At 46.1% G+C, this 15,884-nt stretch overlaps 2 protein-coding genes across 2 annotated transcripts in view; both read right to left on the minus strand.

Annotated features, from left to right (window-relative positions):
• TULP3 (TUB like protein 3) overlaps positions 1-11,308 on the minus strand; it is a gene marked incomplete at both ends in the record, with an annotated part of 33,168 nt that extends 21,860 nt beyond the window's left edge. The window contains one exon of the mRNA XM_084279576.1: positions 11,268-11,308. Coding sequence (XP_084135702.1) covers positions 11,268-11,308 — 41 coding nt within the window. The remainder of the gene's footprint in view (positions 1-11,267) is intronic.
• A 542-nt stretch (positions 11,309-11,850) lies between these two features.
• Positions 11,851-14,783, minus strand: RHNO1 (RAD9-HUS1-RAD1 interacting nuclear orphan 1; the record flags this gene model as incomplete). The annotated part of the gene is made up of 2 exons (XM_084264519.1): positions 11,851-12,477; positions 14,616-14,783. 2 exons carry the CDS (start codon positions 14,781-14,783, stop codon positions 11,851-11,853), a joined length of 795 nt encoding a protein of 264 aa, XP_084120645.1.
• Positions 14,784-15,884: the final 1,101 nt, after the last annotated feature.

The following is a 15,884-nucleotide window of genomic DNA, read 5'->3' on the forward strand; positions in this document are numbered from 1 at the left end:
GACAGGGGAGAAAATATATATTTAGAAGCTCAGGAGTAGAGATAAGGACAGGGAGAGATCATCCCGCCATCAGTGTCACGGGCAAAACAGACTCAACATGGAATTAAAAAAAAACCCATCTAATTTATTTCGTCTCACACAGAGAGAAACCAGAGTAGGATAATGAGAAGTAAAAACAGATCTTAAAACACTTCCCCCCACCCCTCCTTTCTTTGCAGACTCAACTTTATCCATAATTTCTCTTCATTCCTCCCCCCCTCCCCCCCCCAAGTAGCACAGGGGGAGACGGGGATGGGGGTTCTGGTCAGCTCATCACGAGTTGGTTTCCTTCTTAGCTGGGGGTGGTGGTGGTAATTCCTCACACTCTTCCCCTGCTCCAGTGAGGGGTCCTGGGGTCCCACCCATGGGAGACAGTCCCCAGTGAACTTCTTCAATGTGAGACCTTTCCCATGGCGCTTCAGGTCCTCACCAACTGCCCCAGTGTAGGTCCCTTCCTTGGGGTGCAGTCATTTCTATGACTACATCTTAGTCTCTCAGGCCCAAGCTGCTGCATCCTGGTCCTCCATGGAGTCATGAGTCCCCCCAGCAAACCTGCTCTGGTGTAGGCTTCTCTCCACAGCCTGCAGGTCCTGCCAGGAGCTTGCTCCAATGCAGGCTTCCCATGCGCTCACAGCGTCCTTCACGCGTCTCCCTAGCACCTAGGCCTCTCCATGGGATGCAGGGGGACAACCTGCTCCACCATGGGTTTCTCCATGGACTGCCGGGGACTCTCTTTATCCAGCACCTGGGGTGCCTCCTCCCCCCAGCTTCTTCACTGCCCTTGGTGCCTGCACAGTTTTGTACATCTGCTCATTCCCTTCACGTGTGGCAAAATGTGCTGCTTGTGGCGTTTATTTTCTCCCTAAAATGTAATTCCCAGAGGCACTGTGACCGCTGCTGATGGGCTCAGCCTTGGTCAGCAGTGACACCAGCCTTGAGCCTGCTGGTGTTTGCTCTCTGGGGCCTGCAGGGAGCTTCTGGCTGCTTCTTGCAGAAGCCACCCCTGCAGCCCCCCCCCTTCTCCACCAGAACCCAGCCACGCAAAACTATAACAGAAGGTCAGACTATCTGATGGAAACAGACCCCAGCCATACTTTAAAGAAAATCTGACCCAATAAATTTATCTTGGTTTGATTTTTAACTCTTACAAGCTTTTTTAGAACATGTATTAGCACTGTACATGCAATGAAGTCTCGGTGAGAGAAATTCAGGAAGTACCACCTGTTTGTGCACAGTTATGGGGAAGAAATTAAAATCTTGGCAGTGGGATCCAAGAAAAGTATCCAGCAGAAACTTTCAGCTCATTCTGAAGTGGACTTGATTTTGAGTTCAACGTGTTACAGGAAACAAGCTCGATATCTTCTATCAGTCTAACACATAAATCCTTCCTTTAACAAACACAAGTACTTTCAACACTGCTGGATATAGGAACCTATACATTCAAAGTGAAGCTCCTTAAATTTTTTAACTCTTTCCATTGCTCTATTTCCTTTAAAGGAACTACAAGGCACAATAAACTAACATCACTTTCCTCCACAAATAACCCACATATCTCACACTACAGAGGGCTGCTTCCATTATGAGTCTATCAAAGCTCATGGAACTCCTTTTTCCTTTGCAGGACAGTTTATAAATGTGTTACCAGCAGTTGTGTCTGAGCAATACTCCCAGAACTTAAGAATGAGGGAATGAGAAGAACGTGGCTTGTGGCACATATCTTTGTCTACTAGATTGTATTTTTAGCTGTAAAAGGGTAAGAAAAAGCAACTTGAAAGAAATTCAGAGTCAGCTGGTATTAACGGTTTTTACTCTTAACTCTCCAAAGAACTTTACTGGGAATTGTTCTTTCCATCTGAACTACAGCTATGAAGGAAAACAAGCTGTAGAAAAGAGATATTTGAAGAATTATTATTTTTCAAAATATGGATTCCAAACTAAAACTGCAACACTGTCTCAAAAACTGGTTAAGGAACAAAATTTATCTGTAATTTACTTTCCAATACAAAAAAAAAAAAGGGAGAAGTGGCACCCGCTTTCCTTCCAACTGACCCAACTGTAATAATTCATCTCTGGCGAAAGACATAACCTAACATCCATGGGAGTGAGGAGTAGGATTTTTCTTCTGCCTTTCCCAAAGAAAAATGAGTGGTTGGTGGGGTTTCTTTTTGCAAACACAGGACGTTCTACCCTTGTGGTGGCTTAGCCCTGGTTGGAGGCCAGACGCCTACCAAAGTCAGTCTATTACTCCCCTTCATAGTTGGACAGGAGAGAAAATATATATTAAGAGGCTCAGGAGTCAAAGTAAGGACAGGGAGAGATCATTCTGTCATCCACGGCATGCGCAAAACAGACTCAACACAGAGCGAAGGAAAGAAAACTATCTACACTACACTACGAAGAACAGTGAAAAAACGGAGTCAGAAGTATGATCAGATCTTAAAACACTTTCCCCCACCACTCCCTTCTTAACAGACTTTAGTCAGAATTTTGCTCCCTTCTTCCCCCCCCATTCGCAGCACAGGGTGGGCAGGGACTGGGGAAAATGGGGTTCTTGGCAGCATCTTCCCCCCACCCCTCCATTCTTAGCAGACTTCACTCTAGTCATGATTTCACTCCCTTCTTCCCCCTGATCGCAGCAGAGGGGGGCAGGGACTGGGAGATGGGGGCTTTGGTCCGTCCCTTGCAAGTTGGTTTCCTTCTCAGACAGGGGTGCGGAGGGGCATTCATTCCACACCCTCCCCCTGCTGTACAGTGGGGGTCTCACCCACAGGAGACAGTCCTCCACGAACTTCTCCAACGTGAGTCCTTCCCCACAGGGCTTTATCTCTTCATCACAATGTCTCTCAGTCCCAGCCCTCCACAGGATTCCAAGCCTCCCCCCAGCAAACCTGTTCCAGTGCAAATCTCTCTCTCTCATCTCTGTGTCTCTGTTTCTCTCCATGGGCTGTAAGTGCTGGCAGGGGCTTGTTCCAACGTAGGGTCACAGCGTCTTCTCTATGCCTCCACCTGCTCCATCCAGCGTGGAGCCCCTCCATGGGCTGCAGGTGGGGTCTCGGCCTTTTCCATGGATTTCTCCACAGGCTGCAGGGGCATCTTTCTCTCTGGCACCTGGGCCGCCTCCTCCCCTGCCCTGTCCCGGCCTTGGTGTCTGCACAACTCGTTACATCTTCTCACTCCCTTCTCCAGTGGCAAAATGCAGCTGCTTCCAGGTTGTTTTCTCCTGTATGTGATTCCCAGAGGCGCTCGACTATCTCTCGGGCTGCGACTTTGGCCTTGAATTGCTCGTTGTTTATAGTTTAGGCTGGCAGAAAACTCTAACTGCTGCTTACAAAACCCCTCTCAGCAGCACAGCCCTGCAAAACTGCAACATCCCTTCATAAGAACATTACCAGTAACTAACTCTTGCACGGTAACCTGGCTCTGCTGTGAATCAGCCACATCCATTGCCAAGTGACCCTGCTCAGGCTGCATCAGCGTTTCCGTTCTAAGCTATTTTTAAGCAGTCGGTATTTTAATAACGGCAAGTTTTAGTCTCTGTCTGGCTTCTTCATCAAAATAATCCCTTCTCCAGTCAAGTCAGGTTTACCTTTGATTTTCCCCCACATACCAAAGGAACATGCAGATTTCCAAAAGGCAATAGCATACTGTTTTGAGAAAGGTTTCAAAAAATGTGTCTTGCAACTTTTTCAGCTACTGACCATAATGTGGGAACAATGACACAGCAACAGCGAATGCTTAGTTTGGGAAAAAATTCCAAATGAGTGAATACAATATTGTGAATAATGACTGCCTTGGATGTGCTTTAATACACAGATTGTGTCCAATGTGATACAGATTGAAGAAGATATCTTAGAATATTTGAAAAAAAGTAGTATAAAAAGAACTAATAAGAACAAAAAGTCAACTGCCAGGGCAGGGGAGCAGAAAGACAAGCATCTTTTTAAACTGAAAGAGTTGTTTTCACTGAAAGAGCTGTCAGGGCCTGGAACAGGCTGCCCAGGGAGGTGGTTGAGTCACCATCCCTGGATGTGTTTAAAAAAAGGATAGATGAAGTACTTAGAGATAGGGTTTAGCTTAGCACAGGAATGGTTGGACTCAGTGATCTTAAAGGTCTCTTCCAACCTTGTGATTCTGTGATCTAGATCTATGTCCTACCTCATTTTAAAATACACTTGAACCCTCCAGGCAGTGCATGTTCCAAGAACCTGAAGCAACTACCCAAACAATTTACAACTTACTCAAGATCCTAAAGAAACATAAAGGCAAGCTAGTCTCCTACATTTACAACTTCTGCTTCTACCTACCTCTGTGCTTAAAATGGAACTTCCTTGTGGAATTATCAGGTACTTGTTTTTAAAGTCACATGGACTAGAAGCACGCCAAAACCATGCAATCCACAACACCTTTCCCCTTCAAAAAGAAAACCTAAAAAGGCTGGTACTCTGAAGAAAAAAAAAACCCCAAACAACCAGCTTTGTGTGTATATACATACATATATTCTTCATGTAAATATATGGGTATGTTTTGCCTGTTTGCCTTTATTGTGGCAAAACAGCTGCCCTAAAACCTCAGAGCAATAGGAATAATGTGCTGAAGAAAGGAGTTCAAGAAAAAAGTCCGATACACATGCTACAGAAAAATCTTTTGTTATAAAACATGAACAGGTTCACATTTACTTTTGTTGGCTAAAGCCAAGCAGGCAGCAAATTTAATCCAAACCTATCCTTGCAGCACCACATTCACCACACTTGCATAATGCAATAATGCCATAAAATGCACAATACCCTAATAGTAAGTGAAGCATAGCTCAAAGTAACAGGTTGTTCAGATTAAAACAGCTCAGCAAGAGCACACTACATTTGGCCTGAAGGAGTTTCTGTGAAAATGCATCTGTCTCAGGGTGACTGGTCACATGCCAAATGTAACTAGGTAAATAGCAATGCAGTCTAATGCTGGCTGACTGCAGCTGAATTAATGCAGAAAAGAGTATCTATCAGTACAGGAGACACAAACTTATCTTCTCTTTACAGTACTCATTCCAGTGATTTTGTAATGTAAAGTGAAATGCTGTGGTCGTTTTGCCTTGCCTGCTCAGAAGAATCACCCCATCTTCAGTTAAACAGTGGCATCTCTGGAAGCACAGAGCCCTAGTTTGAAATTACCATCTCACAAATGCAGTGGGATATGCTCTGCACTGTTACGTACCTACACAAACATACCCTGAAACAGGAAGGCCTACCATGGCAGGAGACTGACAGGTGAACTAAACACAAACTTGATGGTAAAGTAACAAAACATTGAGAAGTGAAGTGTCTGTGGGAGAAAAGCTGATTATAGTGAGATAAAGAACAAAGCATATGCTGGTAGAGGAGAATCCTTTTTGAGAAATGGATTGATAATGGTGGACAGCAAGTTGACAGTGAGCCAGCAATGAACCCTTAAGGCAAATGTGGCCAACAGCTTCCTTGCCTGCACTAGGAAAAGGAGGAAGAATCACCTCCCTTTCTGCCCAGCACTGGCAAAGCCACACATGCAGTGCTGTGTCCAGTTCTGGGTTCCTCAATGAAAGACAGACATGGACATAGTGGAACAAGTCCACCCAAGAGTCAAAAAGCTGATTAAGGGACTGAAGTATCTTTCATATATATGGTGGTTTCACCCAGGCTGGAGGCCAGACGCCCACCAAAGCCAGTCTATTACTCCCCTTCATAGTTGGACAGGGGAGAAAATATATATTAAGAGGCTCAGGAGTCAAAGTAAGGACAGGGAGAGATCCTTCTGTCATCAAATGACATGGGCACAACAGACTCAACACAGAGCGAAGGAAAGAAAACTACCTCATTTATTACACTACACTACAAAGAACTGTGAAACCACAGTCAGAAGTGTGACCAGATCTTAAAACAAATGCAACCAGATCTTAAAACACTTTCCCCCACCACTCCCTTCTTAGCAGACTTTAGTCAGAATTTTGTTCCCTTCTTCCCTTCTTCCCCCCCCCCCCCATTCACAGCACAGGGGGGGCAAGGACTGGGGAAAATGGGGTTCTCAGTAGCACCTTCCCCCCACCCCTCCATTCTCAGCAGACTTCACTCTAGTCATGATTTCACTCCCTTCTTCCCCCTGATCACAGCAGAGGGGGGCAGGGACTGGGAGATGGGGGCTTCGGTCCATTCCTTGCAAGTTGGTTTCCTTCTCGGACGGGGCTGGGGAGGAAGGGGGCATTCATTCCACACCCTCCCCCTACTGCACCGTGGGGTCTCACCCACAGGAGACAGTCCTCCACGAACTTCTCCAACGTGAATCCTTTCCCCAGGGCTTTATCTCTTCATCACAATGTCTCTCAGTCCCAGCCCTCCACAGGATTCCAAGCCTCCCCCCAGCAAACCTGTTCAGGTGCAACTATCTCTCTCTCATCTCTGTGTCTGTGTTTCTCTCCATGGGCTGTAAGTGCTGGCAGGGGCTTGTTCCAACATAGGGTCACAGCGTCTTCTCTGTATCTCCACCTGCTCCATCCAGCCTGGAGCCCCTCCATGGGCTGCAGGTGGGGTCTCGGCCTTTTCCATGGGTTTCTCCACGGGCTGCAAGGGGCATCTTTCTCTCCGGCACCTGGGCCGCCTCCTCCCCCGCCCTGTCCCAGCCTTGGGGTCTGCACAGCTCCTTACATCTTCTCACTCCCTCCTCCAGTGGCAAAATGCAGCTGCTTCCGGGTTGTTTTCTCCTGTATGTGATTCCCAGAGGCGCTCGACTATCTCTCGGGCCATGACTTTGGCCTTGAATTGCCCAAAGTTTACACTGAGGCTGGCAGGAAACTCTAACTGCTGCTTACAAAAACCATCTCGGCAGCACAGCCTCACAAAACTGCAACAATATGACCTGAGGCTAAGAGACCTGGCACGGTTTAGCCTGGAGCTGAGAGTGTATGGCAGCACAAGCTAGATGACAATAAAGAACATAGGCCATTAGAAGAAAACTCAGCTGGAATGCAAGCATCATGAAGAGGTTAAATTCTGAGCTCAGAACTGGTCTAGTCTGAGTCAGTCTACTGTACTGCCATTCAAAAATCAACTCACCAAAGATTAGCTCCTTCTACTTGGAGTAACTACACACTCCAAATCTCCAGGGTCATTTAATTTGCTTCTACTACCAAAGGAAAGAGCAAAAGCAAACTCCATAGGGGCTTAGGATTCTGACATCTATGATCTTCTGTTTGTGAATTATTAAACCTTGCCTGTCACTTTTGTTAATGTCATGTGGCATTAAATGAAACAAGTGGAACATAAAGCAGTTCCTATTCCCTCCTAACAAGAAAGTCAGCAGTTAAAACCAGCACATGGTATGCTTAAACAAGACTGTATAACAACCCTGGAAATAAGCATGTCATACTTCATGCCACAAAAGGGACTTCTTTTGCAGTCTTTCAGACTGAGAGTGGTGGAAAGATCATATATTGAGTTTTCTGAAGTGACACTCTAGAACTGATTGTGGGCTTTTAGTCCAGTGCCTTTTTAAAAATATATGTTTTTGAAATATTGAAAGGGGAAGCCATTAAAGAAACAGCAAAAGATAATTTCCATCCCAAACTAGGTGACTCAGCAAGGTACCACTGCTAGATTTAGACTGTTCTTCTTTGCCTCAGATTTCACCTAAGAATGCTGAAAGGGAACGGAGTACAGAAGTGACTGCTGACTTCTGTAACAGTAGTACAGTTAGAGTTCTAACATCCCACAGAAAATATGTTTTAAACAACAACAGAAGTAAGGGTAAGTGTTCTTGCAGTAGTCCAAGGCAACCGCTCTGATCATACCAGCAAAGCCAGCTGGAAGAGAATTCATCCCGTGACCCAGTTGCAACACAATTGACAGTTTTAATTTGGAGATCACCCATGTCTCAGTGACAGGAGTCTGGAACTACTCCAGTGCATGCCTGGCTGCAGAAACTTTCCAATAGAGTTATGAATGTCTATGTCTGAAATCAGGGCACTTGTCCCTCTTGCAGATACCATGCTAACATTGGTTAAGGGAAAAAAAAATAAGCAGAAGACCAAAAATAATAGTTGTCTCTATAAAGATGGGTCTTCAGTAACCTAAAATCTGAATTCTAAGAGATTGGGAGAAGAACCTGTTAAAAAAATGAAGAGATAACGCAAACAAGATTCAACTATAAGAAAACTCTTTCATTGTTCTAATAATTGTAGCTACCAAGTGGATTTCAAGTTATATTTGGACATCTGAGTGACAGGTGTAACAGCATCGCTACTTTCTCTCTCTTGCCCCTGCTGTCTACATCACAGGAAGCGAGGCGATTCCCCCTTCATTCATGCTGAGAGCAGGGGCATCAAACTGCAGCCACAAAAAGTTTTCTTTTCTTTCAAAACTGTACTCTTAGGACTACATCTCAACCACATTTACAAAACACAAGTTTATCTCATAGAGATATGGTTTAGCATAGCACAGGAACAGTTGGACTCAATGATCTTAAAGGTCTTCTCCAACCTAGTGGTTCTGTGATTCTGAACAGATTATATAATTCACATTCATACTTGAAAGGGATGAAGCAAACAAGGTATTTGGCCAAATCTCTTTTATATAAGATTTGCAGAATTATAAATCCTGGGAATTACAAAACAGTGCTGACTAATTTCAAGGTTACCTGTGGCCAAACAAATCCACCCGAGGACTAACAGAGATGATAATTGCTTTTAAAAGGAAATTTAAACTTCTCCATCTTCTCTGGATTAAAAATATGGCTAAAATCATTAGCAAAGCATTTTGCCTTTTTCCCCAAAAAATTGTAATTAAAGTGCACCTATCCAAAACAGTCAAGCCCAGCAGCCACCAAGATCACTAACCATCCCAACTACACTAAGGTTTGTTTTCAAATACAGAAAGGGATTTTGGCTGGAGTCACCCAAGAAGCATCCAGATGATGGGAGAAAGCACTGTAGTCGACAGTTTTGTCGTCTCTGTAGACTCAGTGAAGATTTTTGTACCTTGAAAACAATGTTATTTATACATGCCATCTGCAAGTCAGAAGCATGTTTAGAAGGCAGTGTGTGGGAAGCTTTCAGTGTTCCTGTACACCACATAATTATTGTGCAAAAAGGTTTTGCAAAATAACTTCAGTCTCCAAGACTGTAAAATACATAACACCATAGAAACCAAATGCCCTTCTCAGTATTTCAAAATCTCACAATGATTTCAAATTACTTTACCTGAATGCTTCTGCTGTATTCAATGCCATTAATTTCATCTTAAGTTTCAAAATGGACTTTCCCAAATGGAGAAGATATAGTGCTTTTCCATGGTTTTGATAAGTGCTATCAACCTTATCATTTCCTAAAGCATTAAGGCAGTTGCACCCTGTCTATTGAAAGTCAATCAAACTTTGAAATGAACTTGAGCAATTTCAGTTGCAGCCACCTCAAATGGAAGACGGTGTTGATGCCCAAGTAGTAGATTAACACAATGCCACAGTTTCAAGGGACAGCCTGTTTCTGAGATGGCCTGAAGCCAACATCTCAGGTGCCTAACCACAGTTACAAAACTACATGCCAACTGGTTCTCAGGTGCAACTTTCTTAAACTTTACAGGTAGTACCTTCATCACCCTGGGCTGCCAGTTATTATGTATAATGTTTACTTTTTTTTTTATACAAACCACTATTTGAACAACTGAGATTTATTTCACCAAACTAGAATTCTAACAACTAAATTAGCGATTTATGGATAATTTAACTGTTCTCTTCCAGGAAAAGATCCTCTTCAGGATGCAGTCTTCTGTCTCCCAGCAGTTTATTACACAGCTGCCGAACATGCTAAGTCCAGAGTAAGACCCTAAAAATAATAGGCCTGAAGGATCCATTTTAAAAAAGTATACATTTATTTAGGTTCCCGTATTCTTGTTTTCTTACTTTAATCACAAAGACTGAGACAGTTAAGAAAATTGATTGTTTGATTCAATTGATAAACTGGGGGGTGGGAGGGAAGCAGCTATGGTTTGAATTGACACCACTGTTATGCTTTTACAGAGATAGCTTTAATTATGCAGGTAAAAATGTTTAGCAATTTACAGCTGTTATCAGAAGAGCAGCATCATTTCCTGTAGCTTCAACTCTGTCAAACTTCTAATATCTATGCAAGAGAATTTATGTGCATCTAATCATCGGAGTTTTTTTTAAAAAAACCTGTTTCCAGAACTGGTATACAAACCCCAGTCTTCAAAGTCTGGATAAAGAGCCGTCTTCTAATGTTTCACAGCATATTTTGTGGACCCAAGTGATTACACGACCCCTTCTAACTCTAATGCCTCTTCTGCCCTCCATTAAAATTACCAAATGTTTCATAAATAAATACGGGGGGGGGGGGGGGAGGAAAGGGGTTGTATAAACTACATTCATTATAATTCAACTGCTGGAACTTTAGGCTTCTGCCTGCTTCTCCTATCCCCATCCAGACATCAGAGCCACAGAAGATACTTTCTCCCGTGTTTTTACAGTCACGCTAACTCCGTCCAAACCCGTTTACACTGCCTGCCTGTACTCCCCAGGCTTCATTTCAGCTTATATTGGTTTGGAGCCATTCAGGTGCCACGGGCACGGCCTCTTCCCCGAAGCTCGCAGCTGTCTCTCTCCTAACGCGCCCATTAAGCCCCCCGCGGTTATCCCTCCCTTCCCTTCCCGCCGCTAGAGCAGACGGAGCACGTTACCGCACCCCACCCCCCCCCCCACCCCCCCCGCCCCGGGAGCTTCCTTAGGAACCCAGGAGCGGCACAACGCCGCCGAGCCGCCCCGCAGCGGCGCCCAGCCACACGCACTGCGCGGGCCGAGGCCCCGCAGACCGAGTTTAACCCGCAGGCGCGGTGCAGGAGGCGGGACGCTGAGGGGCGAGGCGGGCGCGGAGCCACCGGGCCGAGAGGAGGGCGGGATGCGGTCAGGCAGCGCGTGCCCACCCCCCCTCCCCCCCGGCTCTGCCCGGCCAGGCCCCGCTGCGCGGCCGCTCCACCCAGCGCCAGGAGCTCCGCGGCGCCGTTTCCGAGGCGAGGCGAGGCGAGGCAGAGCTCCGCGCAGCCCTCGCTACCTCAGGTCGGCTTCGCTCCCGGAGACGCCGCCTTCCCGAAACGGCGCCCGCCCGCCCGCCGGACAGCGGAGCCGAAGCGGGAAAGGCCGCGCCGGGCCGGCCTCTCCGAGGTGTCGGCTCACATTCTCCGCGCAACCCAGGCCCCTCTCACCTGCCGCCGGCGGGACCGCTCCGGCCCCTCACGCTCTCCATCCCGAGCCCCGCCGTTGCTATGGGGCCCCAGCCACCGCGCCCGGTCTCGCCGCTACCCTTGGCAACGGAACTCGGTACTGAAGCGCGGCGCCATTGGCCGAAGGCGCTGCACGCCGCCCGCCTATTGGCCACGGCGCTTCTCCCAGGGGGGTGGAACTATCCCCGCACAGGCGCGGGCCGGTTAAGCGCCGGGCCCGCCCCCCCACCCACCCACCCGCTGCTGCGCGCGCCGCCGGGCGTGGCGCCGCGAGCCGCCCGCCCCCGCGGGCAGAGGGACGGCTCCGGCGGGAAGCCACGTACGTGGGTGGGGGGGGGGACGACTGTCAGAGCCGTCCCGAGCCCCGGCCTGCTGCCCGCGGCCCCCTCCCGCCTCCCTTTCACCCCCAGGAAAAGGCTTCCCCGCGCCTTCGCGGCGTTCTTCAGGGGGATCGGCCGGCCAGGGCGCAGGGCTGGGCTCTACCCATCTCCCTCCCGGTCCGCAGAAGTCACGCTGTCCATCCGGGCCCGTCTCTGCGCACACCAAGTTTACTGCTCCCGCCAGGTCAGGCATCGGCCTGTATCCTGGCCAGCTCGGGATTCACCTTCACCATGACGTCAGCAGCGCTCAGCTTCCCTCTCTCCAGCAGGCATTCCATTAGACGAGGCCGTCGCCTCCAAGTAACCTTCACTCCATACTGGTGTGTGGGAGTGTCTGCGACCAGCACGGCTGCCGGTTCCTCTCGCTCACAGGGATCAATATCAAACGCCAGGGCTTTCTCGGGGTGGCAGGCAGGGCTGCTGGTTTGTGGCAGAGCGCTGCTGCATTCCCAGTTCCCTATGGGAGGCACCTGTGGGATCTCCACATCTGGTAGACTAAAGATTTCTGGCTCCACAGGCTGGGGAACAGGTAACAAGGCTCTGCAGTTCTCCAGGCTCTTGGCTTGGATGCCAGCTGTTGCTGCTGTGTTCTTCCTCAAGCCATTAGGACGATTCAGAGGGGGGACTGCATGTCCTTCTGGATTCTCAAAAGTTAAAGGAGAGAATCGGCAGGCTGTGGCTCTTCGACAAGCTCCTCCTGCTTGAAGCACACTGTGGCTAGCATCCTGATTTTGGGGTTTGTGAGGTCCACAACGCTTCTTCTGGCGTGGTTTCACCACCGCTGACTCAGTTGTTTCAAACTGCGGGCATACCTGAAGGCAAAGACACAGTAATAAGAAAAAAACACCCCAACAGCTTTCTCCAGACAGAGGAATGCCAGCCTGATTCTACTCCCACACCTAATCCCATCTTTTTTCAATGTGTTCATTAAGTGGGTAAAACCCATCATTCACCAAGCTCTTAAGCAGGAGATACTTCTGAACTTTAACTTCAATGTTCAGCCAATCTTCTCTGAAAATTGATGGGGGTGCAAGTGAGCTATTTTCTGGCAACTTAAAAAGCACTCAAGATTAGGTTTTTAGAAAAATTCTAACTGGTGTCTGGTTCTGTAACCCCTGCAGATTTAAAGCCGTTCAGAGCTGTATCTGGTTTCCTTTTGCATCTTGGCATAACTCTGAATATGTTCAATGAACTACACCCTTGGTCTCCCTGAGCAGGTGGAGGTTGAACTGAGAGCAATATGAAATGGTTTAAAGGATACCCACTTAGCTCCATCACCTTATATTATGTTAATAAGACCTTCAGAACTTCCCCCAAAACATCATTAATCTCTTTATTCTGGAATAACAGATGACCCCAAAACCACTTAAAAACAGACTTTCTATAGAAGATGGTCAAAGCTCAACAATCTGTGTCTTCAAAAAGCTATGGGCTCTTACACAAAACCTGGAAATCCTTTTATTACAGTATTTTTTATCTTCCTGAGTAGCAACAAAAAGAGTCAGAACACAACAAACTGGGTTCCAGCTACAGTAACTGCAGATCCCTTTCAGCATTCCTAAGTTACTACATAGTATTCTGCACATACTTAAAAGAACATGGGTGAACCACTGACTTTGAGGATGTGGCTTCCTGGCTTCAGAGAACATATAGGGTGGGATTTACCAGTGGAGGGGCATAGCAGTAAAGAAGGGATCAAAAACTTAGAGATAACATCCAAAGAAGAGAAGCAGAAAAAATGTGTTGCCACTGAAACAAGCTGACAAACACTGTAGAGGATGCTTCACAAGAAGCTACAAACCTACCAGGATTTTCAAACAGAAAATATCTTAGCAGTTTAAGTGTTGATAGCTTCAAACAAATTTTACATTTGGAATCAAATGTAAACTTTACATTTGATTTGGAATCAAAATTTTAATTACATTTGGAATAAAATTCCAAATTTTGCAGTTGGGATCAAAGAGCTTAGTACCAGTGTGGGTATTTCCACCACTTCCAAACAAAAAGAATGCTTGTTCACAACATTTATTTCACTTAAGTCTTTCAGAAGCCATAAAGCTAACTGCCTTGGGCATACATATATATATATATAAAAAGATTAAAATGGAAAAAAAATTAACTTGTTCTACTTCAAGGTTAAGGCATCACAAAAATAACTCCAGGTGACCAGGAACAAAGGAATGTTCCGTGTAGGTTTGAAGCCCCATTTCCTGAGCCTGCATTATGAAGAGCAGAGAGTGGAGCAACGAGGCAAGCAGCAATAATGCTTAGCCAGAACTCCCCCAGGTGATGACTATTGTTGTATAGGAACAATCTGTCTTTGCAGCCCCTGTTTGCTTAAAAAAAAAAAAAAAAACCCAAACAAAACATGTTAGGTTATATGATATAAGGAATATCTTAGGACACTGCAAGCAGCCCCTGGAGTGTTTTTCAGGCCAGAAAAGAAGCCCATCAGAAGAGTGATAGGAAAAGTGTTCAAAAAGCACAGCAAGGAAAAGAGGGCAGATTAGAACAAACCATCCTGAAGTGAAAGCCTACATTTTCTACCTTTAGCAGTGTCAGATTTAAACACCAGGTACTTTAACCCGTTTCGTTTAGAGTTCAGCAGTTATTCCAAGCAGCAACCCCACAAATAAAAATCCCCCTAATGTTGTTGTGTAGGGTTTTCAGTTGACATGAAAACTGAAGTTAGCATTTCAGTAATACAGCCATATTAATCAGTGTACACCATACACAATTCTGTGCCCCCAAATCACCAAGAGCTTAGCAGCTGTAGTTAGAGCAGGATGCAACTCAAAAGCACTTATTTATACTTTAGGCACCTACAACGAACTCGGGTCTGGGCTACAACTTTTTGGTATCCAGGACAGCTATCTGTCTGTTGAGACACACGGGAGAAACTTCAAAACCGTCGCTGTGTGACGCAGGGGGAAGGATAATCTATACCAACCCAGGCAGTAGAGACGTTCTGGTCTACAGGTTTTGTGGGAACACGTCTTGGATTCTCGGCAGAAAGTAGTGGAGTTTCATAGCAATGGACGGGTCCCTCTCGTGGCCTCTCAAGGAATACCAGCTCTGCCTTCCTGGCCTTGTGGGTACATTTCTTCTTCCGAGGCATCAAAAGATATGGTAAAACCACTTGGAAACCTCATGATGCTTGCTAGAGCCAATTGGAGGAAGACGGAAGTACCCCAATGAGATGCTAAAGTGCTCTCAAATCTGCAGGAGGCAAATAAACGGGCTTGAAGACAAACTTGTTTGAAAAGTTTTTAACAGAAGTAAAATTTTTATGCAACAGTACAGCGTACTTGTCTTCACACAGGCTTTTTCCTACCAGCAGTTTTGGAACCCTCTGTCAAATTTCACATAGGTTTAGAAATGCACAGCAGGCTAACAGATAAATGCTCCAAAGCTCCAAGCAAGCTGATAGCCAGCCACACTGGGGGAAACACAGAGACACAAACAAAACAAGTGCTCCCAACTGCAACAAGGAGTTCTTAATTGGTCTTTGGGAGAGACTTGACATTACTGGAAAAAAATTAGTTTCTTATGGAGGTAGATATTTTAAATATACAAGACAAGCAAACTCACACAAGCGTTTTGCTTTATATGGATATTTTAGAAGTAATTTCAAAGACATCCATCTGCAAGGCCTGACTAAAATACAGAACCAGCTGCTTGTAGAATGGCCTTAATTGCTGAAACTTTAAGGAAGTTCACAACACTAGGAGAAAAGAATGAAAAAAAAAAAAGGGGGGGGGGGAACTGTGGTGGCTGACCTACTGAACCAGCTATGTCAAGTCAGCTATTAAGAAAAGCGTAGAGAAACAATTTCTTCACATCAGCTCAGTATCTGGTCTAGTCAAAGACCAGGCACAGCCTAGGAATTTAAGGTCAGAAACATTTGCTCTTCCCATTTAACCCATAAAACTGGTTTGGGATGCCACAGTATGCTGTAGGCCCAAGATAACCAGAAACCTTTCCATGCCCAGCTGCTAACTACTTATCCTTTTTAACTTCAGAGGCTTTAGTACTTAAATAGAGAACACACCCAGCGTCTCTCTCCTGCATCCCACAGATCTCTCTTTCCTTTTCCCTTCTCCCTTTATTTTTTCACCCGGCAAATGCCTTAACCGCAGCACCACTGAATTAACGCTCCCACCAAGAAAAGGAGCTCGCCCAGACCGGGAGCCTTAAAGGCAGCCCGCTCCGAGGAGCG

Source organism: Gallinula chloropus, assembly GCF_964237585.1.
Source record: "Gallinula chloropus genome assembly, chromosome: 1".
Classification (NCBI taxonomy): Eukaryota; Metazoa; Chordata; class Aves; order Gruiformes; family Rallidae; genus Gallinula; species Gallinula chloropus.